The sequence below is a fragment of the Garra rufa genome, unplaced genomic scaffold, assembly GCF_049309525.1.
Source record: "Garra rufa unplaced genomic scaffold, GarRuf1.0 hap1_unplaced_003, whole genome shotgun sequence".
In the NCBI taxonomy this organism is placed as follows: Eukaryota; Metazoa; Chordata; class Actinopteri; order Cypriniformes; family Cyprinidae; genus Garra; species Garra rufa.
The window spans coordinates 7,028,677-7,046,060 of record NW_027394278.1 but is presented as its reverse complement, the minus strand read 5'-3'; the positions used below and the strand labels follow the sequence as shown (position 1 = coordinate 7,046,060).

Genomic DNA, 17,384 nt, shown 5'->3' with positions numbered 1-17,384 from the left:
GAGACGTCCACAATCGCAACAACTGTACCTGAAACAACTACAACAACAGAGACGTCCACAATCACAACAACTGCACCTGAAACATCTACAACAGAGACTTCCACAATCACAACAACTGCACCTGAAACATCTACAACAGAGACTTCCACAATCACAACAACTGCACCTGAAACAACTACAACAACAGAGACTTCCACAATCGCAACAACTGTACCTGAAACAACTACAACAACAGAGACGTCCACAATCACAACAACTGCACCTGAAACATCTACAACAGAGACTTCCACAATCACAACAACTGCACCTGAAACAACTACAACAACAGAGACTTCCACAATCGCAACAACTGTACCTGAAACAACTACAACAACAGAGACGTCCACAATCACAACAACTGCACCAGAAACATCTACAACAACAGAGACGTCCACAATCACAACAACTGCACCTGAAACATCTACAACAACAGAGACGTCCACAATCACAACAACTGCACCTGAAACATCTACAACAACAGAGACTTTCACAATCACAACAACTACACCTGAAACATCTACAACAACAGAGACTTCCACAATCACAACAACTGCACCTGAAACATCTACAACAGAGACTTCCACAATCGCAACAACTGCACCTGAAACAACAACAACAGAGACTTCCACAATCGCAACAACTGCACCTGAAACATCTACAACAGAGACTTCCACAATCACAACAACTGCACCAGAAACATCTACAACAACAGAGACTTCAAAAATCACAACAACTGCACCTGAAACATCAACAACAACAGAAACTTCCACAATCACAACAACTGCACCTGAAACATCTACAACAGAGACTTCCACAATCGCAACAACTGCACCTGAAACATCTACAACAACAGAGACTTCAACAATCACAACAACTGCACCTGAAACATCTACAACAACAGAAACTTCTACAATCACAACAACTGCACCTGAAACATCTACAACAGAAACTTCCACAATCGCAACAACTGCACCTGAAACATCTACAACAGAGACTTCCACAATCGCAACAACTGCACCTGAAACATCTACAACAACAGAAACTTCCACAATCACAACAACTGCACCTGAAACATCTACAACAGAGACTTCCACAATCGAAACAACTGCACCTGAAACATCTACAACAGAGACTTCCACAATCGCAACAACTGCACCTGAAACATCTACAACAGAGACTTCCACAATCGCAACAACTGCACCTGAAACATCTACAACAACAGAGACTTCCACAATCACAACAACTGCACCTGAAACATCTACAACAGCAGAGACTTCCACAATCACAACAACTGCACCTGAAACATCTACAACAGAGACTTCCACAATCACAACTGCACCTGAAACATCTACAACAGAGACTTCCACAATCGCAACAACTGCACCTGAAACATCTACAACAACAGAGACTTCCACAATCGCAACAACTGCACTTGAAACATCTACAACAACAGAGACTTCCACAATCGCAACAACTGCACCAGAAACATCTACAACAACAGAGACTTCCACAATCGCAACAACTGCACCTGAAACAACTACAACAACAGAGACTTCCACAATCGCAACAACTGCACCTGAAACATCTACAACAACAGAGACTTCCACAATCACAACAACTGCACCAGAAACATCTACAACAACAGAGACTTCCACAATCGCAACAACTGCACCTGAAACAACTACAACAACAGAGACTTCCACAATCACAACAACTGCACCTGAAACATCTACAACAGAGACTTCCACAATCACAACAACTGCACCAGAAACATCTACAACAGAGACTTCCACAATCACAACAACTGCACCAGAAACATCTACAACAGAGACTTCCACAATCACAACAACTGCACCAGAAACATCTACAACAACAGAGACTTCAACAATCACAACAACTGCACCTGAAACATCAACAACAACAGAAACTTCCACAATCACAACAACTGCACCTGAAACATCTACAACAGAGACTTCCACAATCGCAACAACTGCACCTGAAACATCTACAACAACAGAGACTTCAACAATCACAACAACTGCACCTGAAACATCTACAACAACAGAAACTTCCACAATCACAACAACTGCACCTGAAACATCTACAACAGAAACTTCCACAATCACAACAACTGCACCTGAAACATCTACAACAGAGACTTCCACAATCGCAACAACTGCACCTGAAACATCTACAACAGAGACTTCCACAATCGCAACAACTGCACCTGAAACATCTACAACAACAGAGACTTCCACAATCACAACAACTGCACCTGAAACATCTACAACAACAGAGACTTCCACAATCGCAACAACTGCACCTGAAACATCTACAACAACAGAGACTTCCACAATCACAACAACTGCACCTGAAACATCTACAACAACAGAGACTTCCACAATCACAACAACTGCACCTGAAACATCTACAACAGAGACTTCCACAATCACAACTGCACCTGAAACATCTACAACAGAGACTTCCACAATCGCAACAACTGCACCAGAAACATCTACAACAACAGAGACTTCCACAATCGCAACAACTGCACCTGAAACAACTACAACAACAGAGACTTCCACAATCGCAACAACTGCACCAGAAACATCTACAACAACAGAGACTTCCACAATCGCAACAACTGCACCTGAAACAACTACAACAACAGAGACTTCCACAATCACAACAACTGCACCTGAAACATCTACAACAACAGAGACTTCCACAATCACAACAACTGCACCTGAAACATCTACAACAACAGAGACTTCCACAATCACAACAACTGCACCTGAAACATCTACAACAGAGACTTCCACAATCACAACAACTGCACCAGAAACATCTACAACAGAGACATCCACAATCACAACAACTGCACCAGAAACATCTACAACAGAGACATCCACAATCACAACAACTGCACCAGAAACATCTACAACAGAGACATCCACAATCACAACAACTGCACCAGAAACATCTACAACAGAGACTTCCACAATCACAACAACTGCACCTGAAACATCTACAACAACAGAGACTTCCACAATCACAACAACTGCACCTGAAACATCTACAACAGAGACATCCACAATCACAACTGCACCTGAAACATCTACAACAGAGACTTCCACAATCGCAACAACTGCACCTGAAACATCTACAACAACAGAGACTTCCACAATCACAACAACTGCACCTGAAACATCTACAACAACAGAGACTTCCACAATCACAACAACTGCACCTGAAACATCTACAACAGAGACTTCCACAATCACAACTGCACCTGAAACATCTACAACAGAGACTTCCACAATCGCAACAACTGCACCTGAAACATCAACAACAGAGACTTCCACAATCACAACAACTGCACCTGAAACATCTACAACAGAGACTTCCACAATCACAACAACTGCACCAGAAACATCTACAACAGAGACATCCACAATCACAACAACTGCACCAGAAACATCTACAACAGAGACATCCACAATCACAACAACTGCACCAGAAACATCTACAACAGAGACATCCACAATCACAACAACTGCACCAGAAACATCTACAACAGAGACATCCACAATCACAACAACTGCACCAGAAACATCTACAACAGAGACTTCCACAATCACAACAACTGCACCAGAAACATCTACAACAGAGACTTCCACAATCACAACAACTGCACCAGAAACATCTACAACAACAGAGACTTCCACAATCGCAACAACTGCACCTGAAACATCTACAACAACAGAGACTTCCACAATCGCAACAACTGCACCTGAAACATCTACAACAACAGAGACTTCCACAATCACAACAACTACACCTGAAACATCTACAACAGAGACTTCCACAATCACAACAACTGCACCTGAAACATCTACAACAACAGAGACTTCCACAATCGCAACAACTGCACCTGAAACATCTACAACAACAGAGACTTCCACAATCGCAACAACTGCACCTGAAACATCTACAACAACAGAGACTTCCACAATCGCAACAACTGCACCTGAAACATCTACAACAACAGAGACTTCCACAATCACAACAACTGCACCTGAAACATCTACAACAACAACAGAGACTTCCACAATCACAACAACTGCACCTGAAACATCTACAACAGAGACTTCCACAATCACAACAACTGCACCAGAAACATCTACAACAACAGAGACTTCCACAATCACAACAACTGCACCTGAAACATCTACAACAACAGAGACTTCCACAATCACAACAACTGCACCTGAAACATCTACAACAGAGACTTCCACAATCACAACAACTGCACCAGAAACATCTACAACAACAGAGACTTCCACAATCACAACAACTGCACCAGAAACATCTACAACAACAGAGACTTCCACAATCACAACAACTGCACCTGAAACATCTACAACAACAGAGACTTCCACAATCACAACAACTGCACCTGAAACATCTACAACAGAGACTTCCACAATCACAACAACTGCACCAGAAACATCTACAACAACAGAGACTTCCACAATCACAACAACTGCACCAGAAACATCTACAACAACAGAGACTTCCACAATCACAACAACTGCACCTGAAACATCTACAACAGAGACTTCCACAATCACAACAACTGCACCAGAAACATCTACAACAACAGAGACTTCCACAATCACAACAACTGCACCTGAAACATCTACAACAACAGAGACTTCCACAATCACAACAACTGCACCTGAAACATCTACAACAGAGACTTCCACAATCACAACAACTGCACCTGAAACATCTACAACAACAGAGACTTCCACAATCGCAACAACTGCACCTGAAACATCTACAACAGAGACTTCCACAATCGCAACAACTGCACCTGAAACATCTACAACAACAGAGACTTCCACAATCGCAACAACTGCACCTGAAACATCTACAACAACAGAGACTTCCACAATCACAACAACTGCACCTGAAACATCTACAACAACAGAGACTTCCACAATCACAACAACTGCACCTGAAACATCTACAACAACAGAGACTTCCACAATCACAACAACTGCACCTGAAACATCTACAACAACAGAGACTTCCACAATCGCAACAACTGAACCTGAAACATCTACAACAACAGAGACTTCCACAATCGCAACAACTGAACCTGAAACATCTACAACAACAGAGACTTCCACAATCGCAACAACTGCACCTGAAACATCTACAACAACAGAGACTTCCACAATCGCAACAACTGAACCTGAAACATCTACAACAACAGAGACTTCCACAATCACAACAACTGCACCTGAAACATCTACAACAACAGAGACTTCCACAATCACAACAACTGCACCTGAAACATCTACAACAACAGAGACTTCCACAATCACAACAACTGCACCTGAAACATCTACAACAACAGAGACTTCCACAATCGCAACAACTGCACCTGAAACATCTACAACAACAGAGACTTCCACAATCGCAACAACTGCACCTGAAACATCTACAACAACAGAGACTTCCACAATCACAACAACTGAACCTGAAACATCTACAACAACAGAGACTTCCACAATCGCAACAACTGCACCTGAAACATCTACAACAACAGAGACTTCCACAATCGCAACAACTGAACCTGAAACATCTACAACAACAGAGACTTCCACAATCGCAACAACTGCACCTGAAACATCTACAACAACAGAGACTTCCACAATCGCAACAACTGAACCTGAAACAACTACAACAACAGAGACTTTCACAATCGCAACAACTGCACCTGAAACATCTACAACAACAGAGACTTCCACAATCACAACAACTGCACCTGAAACATCTACAACAGAGACTTCCACAATCACAACAACTGCACCTGAAACATCTACAACAGAGACTTCCACAATCACAACAACTGCACCTGAAACATCTACAACAACAGAGATTTCAACAATCACAACAACTGCACCTGAAACATCTACAACAACAGAGACTTCCACAATTACAACAACTGCACCTGAAACATCTACAACAACAGAGACTTCCACAATCACAACAACTGCACCTGAAACATCTACAACAACAGAGACTTCCACAATCGCAACAACTGCACATGAAACATCCACCACTACTGCAGCAGAAACATCCACAACAACAGAGACATCAGCAACCACAACAACTGCACCTGAAACATCTACAGCAGAGACTTCCACAATCGCAACAACTGGTCCTGAAACATCCACCACTACTGCAGCAGTAACATCCACAACAACAGAGACATCCGCAACCACGACAACTGCACCTGAAACATCTACAGCAGAGACTTCCACAATCACAACAACTGCACCTGAAACATCTACAGCAGAGACTTCCACAATCACAACAACTGGTCCTGAAACATCCACCACTACTGCAGCAGTAACATCCACAACAACAGAGACATCCGCAACCACAACAACTGCACCTGAAACATCCACCACTAGCGCAGCAGAAACATCCACAACAACAGAGACATCCACAACCACAACAACTGCACCTGAAACATCTACAGCAGAGACTTCCACAATCACAACAACTGCACCTGAAACATCTACAGCAGAGACTTCCACAATCACAACAACTGGTCCTGAAACATCCACCACTACTGCAGCAGTAACATCCACAACAACAGAGACATCCGCAACCACAACAACTGCACCTGAAACATCCACCACTAGTGCAGCAGTAACATCCACAACAACAGAGACATCCGCAACCACAACAACTGCACCTGAAACATCCACCACTAGTGCAGCAGTAACATCCACAACAACAGAGACATCCGCAACCACAACAACTGCACCTGAAACATCCACAACTACTGCAGCAGAAACATCCACAACAACAGAGACATCCGCAATCAGAACTGCACCTGAAACATCCACCACTAGCGCAGCAGTAACATCCACAACAACAGAGACATCCGCAATCACAACTGCACCTGAAACATCCACAACTACTGCAGCAGAAACATCCACAACAACAGAGACATCCGCAATCACAACTGCACCTGAAACATCCACCACTAGCGCAGCAGTAACATCCACAACAACAGAGACATCCGCAATCACAACTGCACCTGAAACATCCACCACTAGCGCAGCAGTAACATTCGCAACCACAACAACTGCACCTGAAACATCCACCACTAGCGCAGCAGTAACATTCACAACCACAACAACTGCACCTGAAACATCCACAACTACTGCAGCAGAAACATCCACGACAACAGAGACATCCGCAACCACAACAACTGCACCTGAAACATCCACCACTAGTGCAGCAGAAACATCCACGACAACAGAGACATTCGCAACCACAACAACTGCACCTGAAACATCCACCACTACTGCAGCAGAAACATCCACAACAACAGAGACATCCGCAACCACAACAACTGCACCTGAAACATCCACCACTAGTGCAGCAGAAACATCCACGACAACAGAGACATCCGCAACCACAACAACTGCACCTGAAACATCCACAACTACTGCAGCAGAAACATCCACGACAACAGAGACATCCGCAACCACAACAACTGCACCTGAAACATCCACCACTAGTGCAGCAGAAACATCCACGACAACAGAGACATCCGCAACCACAACAACTGCACCTGAAACATCCACCACTAGTGCAGCAGAAACATCCACAACAACAGAGACATCTGCAACCACAACTGCTCCTGAAACATCCACAACAACTGCACCTGAAACATCTACAGCAGAGACTTCCACAATCACAACAACTGGTCCTGAAACATCCACCACTACTGCAGCAGTAACATCCACAACAACAGAGACATCCGCAACCACAACAACTGCACCTGAAACATCCACAACTACTGCAGCAGAAACATCCACAACAACAGAGACATCCGCAATCACAACTGCACCTGAAACATCCACCACTAGCGCAGCAGTAACATCCACAACAACAGAGACATCCGCAATCACAACTGCACCTGAAACATCCACCACTAGCGCAGCAGTAACATTCGCAACCACAACAACTGCACCTGAAACATCCACCACTAGCGCAGCAGTAACATTCACAACCACAACAACTGCACCTGAAACATCCACAACTACTGCAGCAGAAACATCCACGACAACAGAGACATCCGCAACCACAACAACTGCACCTGAAACATCCACCACTAGTGCAGCAGAAACATCCACGACAACAGAGACATTCGCAACCACAACAACTGCACCTGAAACATCCACCACTACTGCAGCAGAAACATCCACAACAACAGAGACATCCGCAACCACAACAACTGCACCTGAAACATCCACCACTAGTGCAGCAGAAACATCCACGACAACAGAGACATCCGCAACCACAACAACTGCACCTGAAACATCCACAACTACTGCAGCAGAAACATCCACGACAACAGAGACATCCGCAACCACAACAACTGCACCTGAAACATCCACCACTAGTGCAGCAGAAACATCCACGACAACAGAGACATCCGCAACCACAACAACTGCACCTGAAACATCCACAACTACTGCAGCAGAAACATCCACGACAACAGAGACATCCGCAACCACAACAACTGCACCTGAAACATCCACCACTAGTGCAGCAGAAACATCCACGACAACAGAGACATCCGCAACCACAACAACTGCACCTGAAACATCCACCACTAGTGCAGCAGAAACATCCACAACAACAGAGACATCTGCAACCACAACTGCTCCTGAAACATCCACAACAACTGCACCTGAAACATCTACAGCAGAGACTTCCACAATCACAACAACTGGTCCTGAAACATCCACCACTACTGCAGCAGTAACATCCACAACAACAGAGACATCCGCAACCACAACAACTGCACCTGAAACATCCACAACTACTGCAGCAGAAACATCCACAACAACAGAGACATCCGCAATCAGAACTGCACCTGAAACATCCACCACTAGTGCAGCAGTAACATCCACAACAACAGAGACATCCGCAATCACAACTGCACCTGAAACATCCACCACTAGTGCAGCAGAAACATCCACAACAACAGAGACATCCGCAATCACAACTGCACCTGAAACATCCACCACTAGCGCAGCAGTAACATTCGCAACCACAACAACTGCACCTGAAACATCCACCACTAGCGCAGCAGTAACATTCGCAACCACAACAACTGCACCTGAAACATCCACCACTAGCGCAGCAGTAACATCCACAACAACAGAGACATCCGCAATCACAACTGCACCTGAAACATCCACAACTACAGCAGCAGAAACATCCACGACAACAGAGACATCCGCAACCACAACAACTGCACCTGAAACATCCACCACTAGTGCAGCAGAAACATCCACGACAACAGAGACATTCGCAACCACAACAACTGCACCTGAAACATCCACCACTACTGCAGCAGAAACATCCACAACAACAGAGACATCCGCAACCACAACAACTGCACCTGAAACATCCACCACTAGTGCAGCAGAAACATCCACGACAACAGAGACATCCGCAACCACAACAACTGCACCTGAAACATCCACCACTAGTGCAGCAGAAACATCCACGACAACAGAGACATCCGCAACCACAACAACTGCACCTGAAACATCCACAACTACTGCAGCAGAAACATCCACGACAACAGAGACATCCGCAACCACAACAACTGCACCTGAAACATCCACCACTAGTGCAGCAGAAACATCCACAACAACAGAGACATCTGCAACCACAACTGCTCCTGAAACATCCACAACAACTGCACCTGAAACATCTACAGCAGAGACTTCCACAATCACAACAACTGGTCCTGAAACATCCACCACTACTGCAGCAGTAACATCCACAACAACAGAGACATCCGCAACCACAACAACTGCACCTGAAACATCCACAACTACTGCAGCAGAAACATCCACAACAACAGAGACATCCGCAATCAGAACTGCACCTGAAACATCCACCACTAGTGCAGCAGTAACATCCACAACAACAGAGACATCCGCAATCACAACTGCACCTGAAACATCCACCACTAGTGCAGCAGAAACATCCACAACAACAGAGACATCCGCAATCACAACTGCACCTGAAACATCCACCACTAGCGCAGCAGTAACATTCGCAACCACAACAACTGCACCTGAAACATCCACCACTAGCGCAGCAGTAACATTCGCAACCACAACAACTGCACCTGAAACATCCACCACTAGCGCAGCAGTAACATCCACAACAACAGAGACATCCGCAATCACAACTGCACCTGAAACATCCACAACTACAGCAGCAGAAACATCCACGACAACAGAGACATCCGCAACCACAACAACTGCACCTGAAACATCCACCACTAGTGCAGCAGAAACATCCACGACAACAGAGACATTCGCAACCACAACAACTGCACCTGAAACATCCACCACTACTGCAGCAGAAACATCCACAACAACAGAGACATCCGCAACCACAACAACTGCACCTGAAACATCCACCACTAGTGCAGCAGAAACATCCACGACAACAGAGACATCCGCAACCACAACAACTGCACCTGAAACATCCACCACTAGTGCAGCAGAAACATCCACGACAACAGAGACATCCGCAACCACAACAACTGCACCTGAAACATCCACAACTACTGCAGCAGAAACATCCACGACAACAGAGACATCCGCAACCACAACAACTGCACCTGAAACATCCACCACTAGTGCAGCAGAAACATCCACAACAACAGAGACATCTGCAACCACAACTGCTCCTGAAACATCCACCACTACTGCAGCAGAAACATCCACAACAACAGAGACATCCGCAACCACAACAACTGCACCTGAAACATCCACCACTAGTGCAGCACTAACATCCACAACAACAGAGACATCCGCAACCACAACAACTGCACCTGAAACATCCACCACTAGTGCAGCAGAAACATCCACAACAACAGAGACATCCGCAACCACAACAACTGCTCCTGAAACATCCACTACTAGTGCAGCAGAAACATCCACAACAACAGAGACATCCGCAACCACAACAACTGCACCTGAAACATCCACCACTAGTGCAGCAGAAACATCCACAACAACAGAGACATCCGCAACCACAACAACTGCACCAGAAACATCCACCACTAGTGCAGCAGAAACATCCACAATGACAGAGACATCCGCAACCACAACAACTGCACCAGAAACATCCACCACTACTGCAGCAGAAACATCCACAACAACAGAGACATCCGCAACCACAACAACTGCACCTGAAACATCCACAACTACTGCAGCAGAAACATCCACAACAACAGAGACATCCGCAACCACAACAACTGCTCCTGAAACATCCACTACTACTGCAGCAGAAACATCCACAACAACAGAGACATCCGCAACCACAACAACTGCACCTGAAACATCCACCACTAGTGCAGCAGAAACATCCACAACAACAGAGACATCTGCAACCACAACTGCTCCTGAAACATCCACCACTACTGCAGCAGAAACATCCACAACAACAGAGACATCCGCAACCACAACAACTGCACCTGAAACATCCACCACTACTGCAGCAGAAACATCCACAACAACAGAGACATCCGCAACCACAACAACTGCTCCTGAAACATCCACTACTACTGCAGCAGAAACATCCACAACAACAGAGACATCCGCAACCACAACAACTGCTCCTGAAACATCCACTACTACTGCAGCAGAAACATCCACAATGACAGAGACATCCGCAACCACAACAACTGCACCAGAAACATCCACCACTACTGCAGCGGTAACATCCACGACAACAGAGACATCCGCAACCACAACTGCTCCTGAAACATCCACCACTACTGCAGCAGAAACATCCACAACAACAGAGACATCTGCAACCACAACTGCTCCTGAAACATCCACCACTACTGCAGCCACAACTGCTCCTGAAACATCCACCACTACTGCAGCAGAAACATCCACAACAACAGAGACATCTGCAACCACAACTGCTCCTGAAACATCCACCACTACTGCAGCAGAAACATCCACAACAACAGAGACATCCGCAACCACAACAACTGCACCTGAAACATCCACCACTACTGCAGCAGTAACATCCACAACAACAGAGACATCCGCAACCACAACTGCTCCTGAAACATCCACCACTACTGCAGCAGTAACATCCACAACAACAGAGACATCCGCAACCACAACAACTGCACCTGAAACATCCACCACTAGTGCAGCAGTAACATCCACAACCACAACAACTGCACCTGAAACATCCACCACTAGTGCAGCAGAAACATCCACGACAACAGAGACATCCGCAACCACAACAACTGCACCTGAAACATCCACCACTAGTGCAGCAGAAACATCCACAACAACAGAGACATCCGCAACCACAACAACTGCACCTGAAACATCCACCACTAGTGCAGCAGAAACATCCACGACAACAGAGACATCCGCAACCACAACAACTGCACCTGAAACATCCACCACTACTGCAGCAGTAACATCCACAACAACAGAGAAATCCGCAACCACAACTGCTCCTGAAACATCCACCACTAGTGCAGCACTAACATCCACAACAACAGAGACATCCGCAACCACAACAACTGCACCTGAAACATCCACCACTACTGCAGCAGTAACATCCACAACAACAGAGACATCCGCAACCACAACTGCTCCTGAAACATCCACCACTAGTGCAGCAGTAACATCCACAACAACAGAGACATCCGCAACCACAACAACTGCACCTGAAACATCCACCACTAGTGCAGCAGTAACATCCACAACCACAACAACTGCACCTGAAACATCCACCACTAGTGCAGCAATAACATCCACAACAACAGAGACATCCGCAACCACAACAACTGCACCTGAAACATCCACCACTAGTGCAGCAGTAACATCCACAACCACAACAACTGCACCTGAAACATCCACCACTAGTGCAGCAGTAACATCCACAACAACAACTGCACCTGAAACATCCACCACTAGTGCAGCAGTAACATCCACAACAACAGAGACATCCACAACAACTGCACCTGAAACATCCACCACTAGTGCAGCAGTAACATCCACAACCACAACAACTGCACCTGAAACATCCACCACTAGTGCAGCAGTAACATCCACAACCACAACAACTGCACCTGAAACATCCACCACTAGTGCAGCAGTAACATCCACAACAACAGAGACTTCCTCAATCACAACAACTGCACCTATAACATCCACCACTAGTGCAGCAGTAACATCCACAACCACAACAACTGCACCTGAAACATCTACAGCAGAGACTTCCACAATCACAACAACTGCACCTGAAACATCCACAACAACAGAGACATCCACAACAACTGCACCTGAAACATCCACCACTAGTGCAGCAGTAACATCCACAACAACAGAGACTTCCTCAATCACAACAACTGCACCTATAACATCCACCACTAGTGCAGCAGTAACATCCACAACAACAGAGACTTCCTCAGTCACAACAACTGCACCTATAACATCCACCACTAGTGCAGCAGTAACATCCACAACAACAGAGACTTCCTCAATCACAACAACTGCACCTATAACATCCACCACTAGTGCAGCAGTAACATCCACAACAACAGAGACTTCCTCAGTCACAACAACTGCACCTATAAAATCCACCACTAGTGCAGCAGTAACATCCACAACAACAGAGACTTCCTCAATCACAACAACTGCACCTATAACATCCACCACTAGTGCAGCAGTAACATCCACAACAACAGAGACATCCTCAATCACAACAACTGCACCTATAACATCCACCACTAGTGCAGCAGTAACATCCACAACCCCAACAACTGCACCTGAAACATCCACCACTAGTGCAGCAGTAACATCCACAACAACAGAGACATCCTCAATCACAACAACTGCACCTATAACATCCACCACTAGTGCAGCAGTAACATCCACAATAACAGAGACTTCCTCAATCACAGCAACTGCACCTATAACATCCACCACTAGTGCAGCAGTAACATCCACAATAACAGAGACTTCCTCAATCACAGCAACTGCACCTATAACATCCACCACTAGTGCAGCAGTAACATCCACAATAACAGAGACTTCCTCAATCACAGCAACTGCACCTATAACATCCACCACTAGTGCCGCGGTTACATCTATGACACCAACAACAGTAGTCACAGCTCTTGCTGCAAGTAGTACTGCAGGAATTTCCACAACAGCTTCACAAACAACATCTTCTGCAGTATCTGTTGTGATTGCCTCTTCAACCACTGTTGAAAGCACCACTGTCAGTATGGCCACAACACCAACAGCTACAATAACGGGGCCCACAACTACCACAGCATCTCCCAGTGAATTTACAACACTGTCACAAACAGTGTCTTCTTCTGCCTCAGCAACTCAGTCTTCAGCAGTCTTTGAAAGTACAACATCCATACCAGCTCCTGCTACTAGTGGAGCAGTCACCATGATAAAACCACCAACGTTTATGTCATTATCTCCATCTCAAAATGTCTCCAAGAGCACAACTGTTAGTACCATTGAAACATCTGCAACAACAACAACAGGATTCCCTCCACTAAAAACAGAAACTTCTGTTTTTACTTCAGCAACTCCTTCTTCAACTACCTTTAACACTACAACTGGTAGCACAGCTGGAACATCAACACATTCATTTGCCTCAACCACTAATAAAACCACTGTCTCAATCACTAATGCAACAACAACAACAACAACAACAACAACAACACCATCTACAACTAAAGTGCCTACACCTACAATTACACCATTTGTACCTGTGTATCGAACATTTCTAGTGTTCCGCTCTTTAGACAACTTTACAGTTGAGCTCAGTGATCCAGCCTCTCAGACCTTCAAGACAAGATCTGACCTTGTCAGAGCTCATGTGAGTTAAAATGAAGATTCGCTGGTATTTTAAGTAACAGAGAACAGATAATTTAGACCAAAGCCAAACATATTTTATACAGGGGTTTGTTATTATTTTATTTGTTTAGTTTACCATAAATAATTGGCACATTTTTTCACCTCATAAAGTTAAAAAGGCCTCAAAAGATATCAATTTAATTTAACAAATGAAAAAGTTAATTGTTAATTGTATGTTACAGATTGAACCAATCTACAGAGCAAAATATCCTTCCTTTATCAAAGTGACTGTCTTACGTTTCCGGTAAATATTGAATTTATGTGCATATTCTATGCTTTTATACAGTACAATTGTTATACAGTGGTAATATGCTCATATTAAGGAATGCTATTTTCTCCAGTCCTGGGTCAGTCATCACGGAGAATGAACTAGTTTTCAACTCCACACAAGCTGTTCCAACTGTTCAACAGATTTCAGATGACCTCTTTACAGCAGTGATAGCAGGACATGTTGATCGACTGAACATAACTCCTTATTCAATTTCAGTCAATGGTTCAAGTAAGTTTGCTTGCATTTCAGAACACAATTTGCAAATTTTGTCTTAGCACTTTTTATTGAATACTTCTTGTTGAATTTACAACATTCAATAGCAGTAGTCTATCATAAGAAGGACACATGAAACACAAAGTAAATTTAGATTGTAATGAAACAAACAACAAAAAAATAGGCCCTAAGACCCTACATTTTCATTATCTAATTTGTAAATCTTTTTTCTTAGTTATAAATGCGACTACTTCAACTACAACATCAACAACAACAACAACAGCAGCAACGACACTGACAACAAGAACGACTACAGCAACGACAACAACAACAACAACACCCTTGACATCTACAACCAAAGCACCTACAGCTACAACTACAAAATTTATACCCGTGTATATAACAGCTCTGGTGTTCCGCTCTTTTGACATATTTATAGTTGAACTTAGTGACCAAAACTCTCAGGCCTTCAAGAGAAGATCTGAGCTTGTCAGAAATCAGGTGAGTTAAAATGAAGATTCACTGGTATTTTAGGTAACATACAACAGATATTTTAGACCAAAGCCAAACATATTGTAAATAGGGGTTTGTTATTATTTATACTGTCAATTTACCATGAGTAATTGACACATTTTCCCCTCATAAACTTCAATTCAATATATTTTAACAAATTAAAAAGTTAATTCTGCCTGTTATTGTATGTTACAGCTTGAACCGATCTACAGAGCAAAATATCCTTCCTTTATCAGAGTGATTGTCTTACGTTTCCGGTAAATATTGAATTTATATGCATTATGTGGGTTTATATATGGAGTAAACATATTATATAATAGTAATATGTTCGTATAAACAGATCCTATATGACATTCTTCTATTTTTTCCAGTGCCGGATCAATCGTCACAGACACCCAACTTGTTTTCAACTCTTCACAAACTGCTCCAACAGTTCAAGAGATTTCAGACGACCTTGTGTCAGCAGTTGTAACAGGAGGTGTGGATCCACTAAAAATAATCCCTACTTCAGTTTCAGTCAATGGTTCTGGTAAGTTTGGTTGCATTTCAAAACATATCTTGCAGCATGTTCTAAAAGTCTTACAACACTGCACTTTTGCTCAATATATCTATAAGATAGACCTAGAATATAAGAACACACAAAACGCATGGTACATTTGAACTGTAATGAAAAAAAGAGATACAGTAATTGGTTGATCTAATTCGTTCATCTTTTTCTCACAGTTATAGCTACAACTGTCGCTCCAACTACAGCTACAACTGCAGCTGCAACTACAGCTAAAACTGCAGCTGCAACTACAGCTTCAAGTGGTTTGAAGATTGAATCCAGCATGCTCCTAGCAACATGGCTCATTATTTTGGCAAAAATATTACAGCTTCTCCTATAGATCCCTTAACATTGAATGCAAGTTGTGAGAAATGCAAGGCATGTGCAAGGCACAAATTATATTAGCAAATTATATTATTTTTGTATGTGTATGTGTATTATGTGTTATTTAGAGTTGTAGCACACTCTCAAAATATGGCAATGGCAATATAAGCATAAGCCTAAAATGGCATTGATTCTCAGGAGTATAATTTGTAATGAGAAAAATTAATATATATACCTATTTATTTATCGTCAGGTTGTAGAAATCATTCAAAAAAGGAAAATTCCTTTTTGATCTTTTCCTCAGTGTTTTAAATGTAATGCTTTTGTTCACCTGTCTGCAGGTTCAAGACTATTTATACTGTGATTCTCTTTTGTCTAGTACTGTATGTGCTGACATTGCAAGACCTTAAAATCAAATAAACCTATTTAT

The 17,384-nt window shown here is 43.7% G+C and overlaps 1 protein-coding gene across 1 annotated transcript in view; it reads left to right on the top strand.

The window, feature by feature from the left end:
* Positions 1 to 16,864, top strand: part of LOC141309777 (uncharacterized) — a 35,846-nt gene extending 18,982 nt beyond the window's left edge. Inside the window, exons 7-15 of the mRNA XM_073832556.1 lie at positions 2,284 to 2,523; positions 12,904 to 12,957; positions 13,807 to 13,995; positions 14,095 to 15,048; positions 15,269 to 15,330; positions 15,806 to 15,963; positions 16,010 to 16,071; positions 16,455 to 16,612; positions 16,807 to 16,864. Coding sequence (XP_073688657.1) covers positions 2,284 to 2,523; positions 12,904 to 12,957; positions 13,807 to 13,995; positions 14,095 to 15,048; positions 15,269 to 15,330; positions 15,806 to 15,963; positions 16,010 to 16,071; positions 16,455 to 16,612; positions 16,807 to 16,864 — 1,935 coding nt within the window. The remainder of the gene's footprint in view (positions 1 to 2,283; positions 2,524 to 12,903; positions 12,958 to 13,806; positions 13,996 to 14,094; positions 15,049 to 15,268; positions 15,331 to 15,805; positions 15,964 to 16,009; positions 16,072 to 16,454; positions 16,613 to 16,806) is intronic.
* The last annotated feature ends 520 nt before the right edge of the window (positions 16,865 to 17,384 follow it).